This window comes from Triticum aestivum, chromosome 7D (assembly GCF_018294505.1).
Source record: "Triticum aestivum cultivar Chinese Spring chromosome 7D, IWGSC CS RefSeq v2.1, whole genome shotgun sequence".
NCBI lineage: Eukaryota > Viridiplantae > Streptophyta > Magnoliopsida > Poales > Poaceae > Triticum > Triticum aestivum.
Window position 1 is genome coordinate 51351741 of NC_057814.1, and position 9782 is coordinate 51361522.

At 49.1% G+C, this 9782-nt stretch overlaps 2 protein-coding genes across 2 annotated transcripts; one reads left to right on the forward strand and one right to left on the reverse strand.

Annotated features, from left to right (window-relative positions):
- The first annotated feature begins 1345 nt into the window (after positions 1 to 1345).
- LOC123167576 (BURP domain-containing protein 12) lies at positions 1346 to 3618 on the forward strand. The gene has a single exon (XM_044585412.1). It carries the CDS (start codon positions 1546 to 1548, stop codon positions 3454 to 3456), a length of 1911 nt encoding a protein of 636 aa, XP_044441347.1. The 5' UTR covers positions 1346 to 1545; the 3' UTR covers positions 3457 to 3618.
- Positions 3619 to 7280: 3662 nt separating this feature from the next.
- Positions 7281 to 9558, reverse strand: LOC123170757 (uncharacterized). Its single transcript, XM_044588530.1, has 5 exons — positions 9132 to 9558; positions 8876 to 9022; positions 8429 to 8777; positions 7962 to 8351; positions 7281 to 7874 (listed from the first exon to the last, which is right to left on the reverse strand). The coding sequence occupies exons 1-5, from the start codon at positions 9556 to 9558 to the stop codon at positions 7502 to 7504; spliced, it is 1686 nt and encodes a 561-aa protein (XP_044444465.1). The 3' UTR covers positions 7281 to 7501.
- Positions 9559 to 9782: the final 224 nt, after the last annotated feature.

A 9782-nucleotide genomic window follows, 5' to 3' on the forward strand; every position in this document is an offset into this window, starting at 1 on the left:
GCAAGCATGCCTTGGACTGGCTCCATGAGGGGGGCACGTGAGACAAGAGTTCGAATCTGAGAGCGGTGGCGCTAGGGTTGAGGCCGAGGGTAAAGGAAATGAACAGAGGGGCTGGGGAGGGTTTGAGGCCAGGATGGCAGCGGCGGCGCGGGCGAGGTGGGGTGGCGACGGTAAGGTCAGGAAGGGGGCCGGGGGAGGTGCTGCACTGGTGTGGAAGAGCAGGCTATATAGTGCACTCCGCGAAACTCCCTTGATCTATGGGCTTGGTTGCTATTCTGTGCGCGCGGGCGAGAGATAGAGGGACATAGATAGATTCGGCCAAATAGGTTCAAGGTTTAGTTTCTATTTCTAAATAAACAGAAAAGGTTTTGATTTAATGTTATCACACCTTTTTCCTAGAAAATCCAAAAAAAATCACATTAAATCAGAATAACTACAATGGGCCCATAAAAAATATTTCCGGACTAAACTCATTTTCATAATTATTTCTAATAGCTCATTTAGACATTTATATATTCCCTTCAATTAATTCTAGTAGGTTTTTACAAATACCAAAAATGGTTTGAAATATACCAAATTGCAAGGGTCCTATCTGGAGAAGTCCTTTCATCTCCTCTCTTTATTTCAAATAGGAAGAAAAATCAAGATGAACTCCGACTAAAATATGTATCCACCATATTTGAGAAGCACATTTCATTCTCACTCTTTGTTTGATTGTGGTCGCTTTAAAAAAACGCAAACCACTTTTGAGTTTGAAACAAATACTTCATAACAAAGAATTATATTCATTCGGTAATTAGTTTGATTATGGTACTATGAATTATTTCGGTCACTGGTTGACGGGGTGTAAATGTAACCTAAACTTAAGATTCAAATCCGGGTGAGTGGTTGTGCTTGACACTCGGGTTTACTCAACCGATTTGGGTGGCAGCCTGATAATAGGATATATAATGCATGAGTGAAAGTGGTCATCTCAGCTTGAGCTCGCATCGCATGAGCTCGGTCGGGAGAAGAGTAAAATCAAAAGAAATAATAAAAAAGTTTTTTTTAGCAGACATTAACAAATGTTTTGCTCGCTTGCAAATTTTTACCATGGAACGGCATTCGTGGAACATGTGGCAGAAAAATCGATGTTGAAATGCGTTTAAGCAATTATGTATGCGTGAAAAGTTGAAAACAGAGCACACCCTGCTCAGTTGATTTGCCTCCATGAAGTTGATTATTAGGGTGCCAAGAGGAAACTACAAAGTTATCAGAGTAATGAACCTGAAACACACGGGGTCATTAATGGTCTCTACGGACCTGCAGTACCAGACGACGGCATGAGAATTCATCACGCGTAAATGCGTGTTCCTCTGCCCGCCTCCCTCGGTCATGCTCTCTTGAAACTTGAAAGCTTGTTCAAATTGCTGCCATGCTCGAACTCGGTCGTTGCGAGTCACAGTTTCACACTCCCTCCATTCCCACTCTCACTCTGCTTCCTATTAATCTCTCTTCGCCTCCAGCTCCAATCCCCCAGCCCCCAAACCTCCGTCCTGGCCTCCGATGGCTTCTCCTCCCCGCCCCGTCCTCGCCACCCCGCTCCTACTGCTCCTCCTGCTGCTCCCTGGCAATGCCGCCGGCGCCCCGGCCGCGTCTTCCTCGTCGGTGAACCCGTTCACGGCGAAGGCGGCCTTCATCCGGTACTGGAACCGCAAGGTGCCCAACAACCGCCCCCATCCTGCCTTCTTCGTCTCCAAGCTCTCCCCTTTGCCCGCCGCCGACGCCGCCTCCTTCCCCTCCTCGCTCCCCGACATCCGCGCCCGCCTGCCCACGCTCTGCTCCAAGGCCGCCCTGCTGTGCCCCTCGTCCTCTGATTCTGATTCTGATTCTTATGAGGCGTCGCTGGCCGCCCGAAAGGGCCCGTTCACGAGCTACAGGGACGCCAACTTCACCAACTACGGCTCCGGCGCGGGCGCCGGCACCGACGGGTTCAACAACTACTCCCCGGACGTCAACATCGCCGCCGACTCGTTCCGCCGCTACGGCCGGGACTCGTCGGCGTGGGCGGACTCGTTCAGCAGCTACGAGGCCAACGGCAACGTGGTGACCGCCAACTTCACCTCCTACGCCGGCGGCGCCACGGGCGGGTCGGGCTCCTTCACCGCCTACGCCGCCAACACCAACGTGCCGGAGTCCAGGTTCACCAACTACGACGCCGGGGCCAACGGGCGGAGCCGCGGGTTCACGTCCTACTCCCAGGAGTCCAACGGCGGGGAGAGCAGCTTCGCCGGCTACGGCAAGAGCGGCAACAGCCTGCGGGAGACCTTCGCGTCGTACGGCAACGACACCAACACGCTCAGCTCCGGCTTCGCCAACTACGGCGAGTCGGCCAACGGCGCCACCGACAGCTTCACAGGGTACGGCGTGGAGGGGAACGTGCCGGAGAACACGTTCCGGAGCTACGGGGCCGGCGGCAACGCCGGGGTGGACACGTTCAAGGGGTACCGCGACGGGTCCAACGTCGGGGACGACAGCTTCGCGTCCTACGTCGGCAAGGGCGCCAACGGCGGGGCCGCCGAGTTCGAGAGCTACGGCGGGTCGGCCAACGCCGGCAGCGTCGACTTCAAAGGGTACGGCCAGGGCGGCAACCGCAACCACGAGATCGAGTTCAAGGGGTACGCCGGCGACAACACCACGTTCAAGGCGTACGCCAAGACCGGCGTCGACTTCAAGGAGTACCACAACACGTCGGCGGCGGCGACGACGGCATCCACATCCGAGGAGCAGCATCAGCGTCTGAAGAAGACGAAGTGGTCTCCGGAGCCGGGCAAGTTCTTCAGGGAGAGGGAGCTGGTGGCCGGGAACCGGATGCCGATGCCGGACATCAGGGACAAGCTGCCGCCGAGGGCGTTCCTGCCGAGGGACATCGCCAGGAAGATCCCGTTCGAGGCGAGCGCCGTGTGGGAGGCCTTCAGGGCGCCGCCGGACACGGCGCTGGGCAAGGCGGTGGCGTCCACGGTGGCGGAGTGCGGGCGCGCGCCGAGCCGGGGCGAGACCAAGCGGTGCGCGACGTCGGCCGAGGACGTCGTGGACTTCGCCGTGGAGATGCTGGGCGACGACATCGTGGTGCGCAGCACGGCCTCGACGGCGGGCAGCGGCGCGGAGGTCAGGCTGGGCAGCGTCACCGGCGGCGAGGCGGTGCCGGCGCGGGCCGTGTCGTGCCACCAGAGCCTGTTCCCGTACCTGGTGTACTACTGCCACTCGGTGCCCAAGGCGCGGGTGTACGAGGCCGACATCTTCGCCGCCGGCTCCGACGATCAGAGGATCAACCGCGGGGTGGCCATCTGCCACCTTGACACGTCCGACTGGAGCCCGAGCCATGGCGCGTTCGTGCTCCTCGGCGGTGAGCCCGGCAAAACAGAGGTCTGCCATTGGATCTTCGAGGGCGACATCACATGGACGGCCGCAGACTGACTGATTGATGCCATGGCAAATGCTTAAGCCAAACTAAGACAAGTAGCAGTACATTTACGATTTTTACCAAGTTCCCATTCATCTGTGGTGGTCTTCACTTGTGTATGGACCATCGTCCAAAAAGAACAAAGTGTTGATGAAAGAAAGTGTGAGCTGAGCTGACACAAGTCCCTTTTTATTTTTTGTCTATGGTGTTCATCATGAAAAGTGTTGGTGCGATCGACATGGGCGGCCAAAAGGCAGCTTCCGGTGATCTCACAATGATCGATGGATCGATCATGCGCGCGCGCAATGCATGTCACTGCTCTCTGAATAATGAGGAAATGATCCTCTTGGATTTGCAATGCTCATGCTCAGCTCAAGTGCAGTGTTTCTAACCTAATAATAGTCTGCTTCTTCTTGGTGGCAGATGACACGTATTAGGACAAAAGATAAATTCCCTGGCTCCTCCTAAGCCATGCACTCCCGTCCCGTGCCTGCGTTTTTATGTGGCGCAGAGGGCAGGTAAAAACAAAACAATGGGCTCCTGCAGAGCCTGGAGGCGGTTGTTGTCGTAGCCTCTGTTGTTTAGTGCACCTGCAATGGTTGTTTAACAGTGGTCCGCTCGTGGCATTGCCTCCCCAAAGCCTTGGATTATTACTCCTCCTCAACAGGGCCTAAAATTGTGACGATGGCCGCACTCTTCCTTGTGTGGCCATGATGGCTATCGCAAATGACATTCTTATTGTTTTACAAGCCACACTAAAATCTTAACCTTGAGCGGAACCTTTGTTTTTCAAATGTGTCGTCTGCGAAAGACAGAATCCGATCTTACCGAGGAAACACATCAAGGATGCAACCGCCATCGAAAAAGAGTCAGTTTCATCGGTTAAGTCGATTGACATCAACCATCGTAATCGAGCCATTGAGTAAATAGGACACATTCCACAAAGATAGTATTGGGTCCCTCGAATTTTCTCTCATCATCGTCAAAGATCTTCCTTCAGGCTCGCCATTACTAACTAAGGATGCTTTCAAAGCCTAAGTCAATGCATGGCCTTTACCTTCCACTTCTTAAAGTGCATGATGGTGAATTTATCCAGCCTTAGTGAATCACAAAAATCTGCCATAGTTAATTCAGAAAATTGCCGACATTAAGCTATTTGGATCGTTCTCCCGCAAAAAAAAATTATTTGGGTCATTGGATGAATAGACAATTTATGATGAATTCAACAACATAAATCACGATTAAAGCAACTATTGGCATGTATATCTCCATTGTACTAATTAGTCAACAACATCATACATGCATCAACCTTAATTAAAGAGTAGAATGAAACATGTCGCGTGCACTGTTCATTTGCAGATGAAATAGTTGTGACTATTGCAGAGGCGATGTTGTTGACGAAGATATTGCCAAATACCGTTCAAAGCGGACAACGATGGAGACGGTGATGCGTATCGCTGCCTGACTTGAGAGGAAGACGACATGTGGTGAAGAAACACGAGCAACCGCATGAAGGGCTTCTCAAAAACCTTATTTGCCCTCTCTCTCTGTGCAATCAATGGAGCCAGCCCGCTCCCACGTTCATCGTTGCATGCATGCGATCGGGATGGAGTAGACTACGATGACGGCACAGAGCAACGATGTGTCTTCGATGGTGGCCGATATATCATTTATAAAGGAGAACCGACGTATCACGATCACGGTCTAACCCAAATAGGTTTCCAACCCACAAACTTAATGGTCAGAAAACAAAAAATAAATAAAACAATGAATGGAAGCTGCACTCATGCCAGGTCATGTAACGGATTTTGGTGGACAATTCACGCGCATGTCGCGTGCCCCCTCCTGAGCTCGGTAAGGCGAGGCGAACACATGTGTGTGGGTTCTCTTTCTGTCCTCATACCCATCACTTTTTTTTCGAAAAGGAGGATGACCCCCTCTGCATTCATACGGTCATACCTATCACTTATACTTAGTGAAGCGCATAGACTTCTTTATATAAGGAGGTCAAACTTCACCTCCACTAGTTGGGTGGACTAAATATTGCAACTCCACTTTTTTCTGCCATATAGATGGGCCTTTGAGTGGAATTAGCTATTGCCCATGCCCAAATATTCTAACAAATGACTCCATATTTGTTGTCCCAAGAGTTGGCAATAGTTTTTTTTCGAGAGGGGAACACCCTTAGACTGGCCACAATGGGTAGTAACATAGACTAGTAACATGCACATGTTACTAGTCTATGTTACTACCTCTATAGTGGGGAGTAACATATGTGTGGTAACATGCAACACTTCATTTATTAGGCTATAGACTCATTTTGCCTTGATATGTGTGATGTTACTCATACTACTAGTACTCCCTCCGTCCCAGTTCGCAAGGCAAAATCCCAAAAACTATTTGTCCCAAAATCTTCCACCCCCTAGGCACATTTGTATTCAATTTGGCACTAGTAGTCCATAAATGTTTGCATGCAAAAGCTGATCCACTCCTCTTTCACCGTGGGAAACCACTCCACTAAATCTGCATGCACCACAACACTTACTCCTCTTCCCACGCTGCATGCACCACAATTCTAATGCGTGTTGGAGTACTTCCTCTCATCTTCCTCTTCCACAATGCAGTGTGAAACAGTTACTGTTTTGCATGCTGAAACTTGTATAAAATGGCAACGCATGTTCCTCCTCTTCCCACACATTCAGTTCATTGCCTCATCTCCCCCCCAACTATCATGGACGTGGAGGGCATGGAGGAGGTCTGTGCCGAGGTGGGGGAGGTAGATGCCGAGGTAGAGGAGGCAGATGCCAAGGTGGAGGAGGCAGATGGCGAGGTGGAAGTCACACAAGGCGAGGTGGAAGAACTTGAGGATGAATTTGAGATGATTTACACAACCATTCAAGATCTTTTTCAGAAAGTAGATCGTGGAACGAATGTCGGAGCTGGTGATTCAAGGTTCTCGGCTAGGGCAAGGTACATTCGCAACACCAATCTTGCGATTGGACGGAGGACTACGTTGGAATCTTCATGTGATGGATGCTTGTTCCTGGCAATGTGCTGTAACTATGGTGTTCGAGGTGATTCTTCGATATTCCGTTGTCTAGCTTGCTCCTTGCCGGTGCCAATGGACGTGGTACCTTGTGATGTGTGTGGAAATCCACTTCTCTGTGACGACTACTGGTGCAAGGACTGCGCGACGATTGTCGGAGTAGGTGAAGATGGTGTGTGTTCTCGTTGCGGTCGCAACACCACTGCAGTTGCCGAAGATGAGAATGCATTTGTGGCTGACACCGAGATGAATTAGGGTTTATGTTGAGGAAGAAATAGCCATGTCTCTTGATGTGTGAAGATGGTGTGTGTTTTATGAATCATGATCTTGTTGCAGTGGAATTTATTTTCGAATTATGAATCTTGATGTGAATCATGGAATGAATATTGCAGTTGTTATTTGTGATCTATAGATTGTGAGGATATTGCAGTGGTTATTTCCGTTTAGATTGTGAGTATGGAGTACTGAAAATATATATTGCAGTGGCAAACTGTTCCAGTGATAAACAAAAACTTAAACCAAAGATGTTGCTAGTAAAAAATTGATCACAATATTTGTATACTTGTCTCACGTACTCATCTAAAATGACCACAACATTTGTACACCATGCTTTGAGAATGTGCAGTCATGGGCGGGCATTGTATAATGAGCACGACCAATTCTTGTGATCACATGAGTTTTGTTGCTGCGATTAAACAACAAAGTGCAACTGTTCCAGTGATAAACTAAAACACTCATTCCTCCTAAGGTGAGTTCAAATACTCAATGGCAGCGTCAACATAATCTTTATCAACCGTCAGACGGACCGACAGTAGACCTAGCCTCTCTAATGTTTTTTTCTTCATGTGAGGTGTATCATAGTGCATCGACCCCTTGTGCTTAATAATTTCCCTCATACAAGCTTGATGGCTTAACCAGATTCTATTAAGCTTACGATGTGGGTACTGAGCAAGGCTTTCATTAACCCGTGGAACAATTGAAAAAACATGAAGTTAGGTCGCTGTGCACAAATATTAAGAAGTTGCATAGCTAAAATGGAGTGCTACCTTCTGAACAATCTCTGGAAGGGTTTTGGGCATTTTCCTATGGAACATAGATTGAATGGAGGCAAACCACCCAAGATCAAGTATGTTACAGTCAGGTGAATTTGGTGGTTGATTTACAATTCTGATATCCCAACCTCCCTTTGCCGCTTCCATTGCAAAAATGGGATCATTTGCTAAAACATGAGTTCTTGCATTGTCTTGCTGAATGTACACGGTGTTCCATCTATCACTCTCAGGCCATTTTTCCTTTATAGCAGGCAGTACATACTGCACAATGTACTCCCTACTTTTGTTCCTGTCCACCGAAGATGAAGGCTTGAGCTCCCATTCTCCTCTCCCTCTACATTGAAAGAAAAAATATGTTACTTTAGCAAACGAATTTCACACTTGATGTAGATCATGCTTAAAAAACATCATGGTAGTTTACCTGTTAGCACTCTTCTTTTGAGCTTGCACCCAATCAACAAATGCCCACACACCTATTTTTCCATCAAACACACAATTTCCTTGAGAATCATACCTTGGCCTTGCCATAGCGGACAAGAACATGATCTGCTGGATGTGGTTTTTATGTTTGCATTCTCTTTCTGGTGCTTCCTCTCTATGACTCAAGTACATTTTCTGTGTCTTCCTTGTACGGTAGAAGATCTTCTCATCCAAATGAACCTTGTTAAAACTAGCTTTAAAAGTGGGATTGTCCTCCAATGAACTTGGCTCCAAATTCTCAAGGCAATACGCCACACGTGCCTTCTTGTTGGCTTCAGTTAATGAAGGTTTCAGTTCATTTGAAACTCGTCTCATTACCTTCTCCTTCAACCTAGACAGAAACAAGAAAAGTTGATCATGATTTCGGTCATCATCGAAATGTAAGAACTAATGCTTTTTTTTTCATACCTACGGTGAACTGTGCTTTTGGACATGTTAAGTCCAGCAGCAACTTGTCGAATTGTGGTCCTCTCACCAGGTGGAATGGCTTCTAATGCCTCAATATCCAAACTCATTTTCTTCCTTCCCGTTTTTAACTTCAAATTGTTCTTGATAGAGTTAACGCCACCTCCTGTCTTCGTTTCTTTCCAAATCCTACTCACGCACCTCCGAGAACAATTTCCATCACGTACAACAGAATCCAAAACCCCCTTCTTTAACCTTCCACGCTCTCCATTTCGAGCAAGCAGCATAGCGTAAATATTACGCTTGTCTTCGACAGTGTACTGTTCTCTGTTATTCTTGTTAGCCAAAGCATCTACACACATGAAAACAAATCATAAGCACAAACCAAATATGCTGCTACTAAACAAAACTGAAAACAAATCATGGTTGAGTTGGAGATGAAAAACCTACTCAAATCAATCTCTTTTGCAGAAGGTGCTTCTACATGTTCCGGGCGTGGAGGATACTCGTCAGCGTTGTCAAAATTTGGATTATATCCAGCGCCACGCCAGCCGCCTTCTCTGCCGTTAGTAGATGCAGCAAACTCACTGGTACGGTCTACATAGAACAAATTATTTGTACACTTGAGTATGCAAGGATATCACAGTCACAGAACAAATTATTCCTAACAAAACATAGCGTATCACAGGCAAGAAGGACTACGTACCTCTCGTGCAGAATACGGACGAATTTGGTCCGACGCAGATGGAGCTGTTCATGATGTTCAAGCCGACGTAGGAGGACGTCCTTCCGGCGGCGCTTGCACTGCCGCTCCCGCCCGGCGAGGTGGCCCAGTTCGACGAGCCTGCCTGATTTGGAGAAGGAGGTCGAGGTGGGCGCGACAGACCGACGCGGCGTCTCCCTCCGACGCTGGGGCTGGACACCGGTGTAGAGGCAGCCGTTCCAATGGAGAACGACGGCAGTGGTCCTCGACCTGCAAGACCGAGTGGAGGAAGGCCGCCGCCATGACGAGTACGAAGTGGAGGAAGGCCGCCGCCATCGCCGGAACGAGGAAGGAAGGCAGCGCGAGTCAGGCCTCGGAGGCCAAGAGGCGGCGGACGACGATGTCCCTCGTCTCCCCCGTCCGACGCCATGAAATCGAGGAGGAGAGGAGATGAGATTGGCGCTAGACTGGGCTGTTCGTCTCCGTAAGTCCATGGCTATATAAAGAAATCTGGGCGCTGCTTTCGTTTGAGTTTGGAACGAAATCCTTGCGCGCGGAATCAAATCTCTGGTTTAGGAAAGAAATCTGGGCGCGATAGCAAAATTTAAGGGGAAAATATCGCGCCGAAGGAGGAAGGAGCGCGCGAGGCGGAAA

Coding starts and splice junctions, on each gene's coding strand:
- LOC123170757 (XM_044588530.1), bottom strand. CDS start 9,558: ATGGCGTCGGACGGGGGAGACGAGGGACATCGTCGTCCGCCGCCTCTT. Junction 9,023..9,131: donor GTCCGTATTCTGCACGAGAG/GTACGTAGTCCT, acceptor TGTTCTATGTAG/ACCGTACCAGTGAGTTTGCT. Junction 8,778..8,875: donor TGCAAAAGAGATTGATTTGA/GTAGGTTTTTCA, acceptor TCATGTGTGTAG/ATGCTTTGGCTAACAAGAAT.
- LOC123167576 (XM_044585412.1), top strand. CDS start 1,546: ATGGCTTCTCCTCCCCGCCCCGTCCTCGCCACCCCGCTCCTACTGCTC.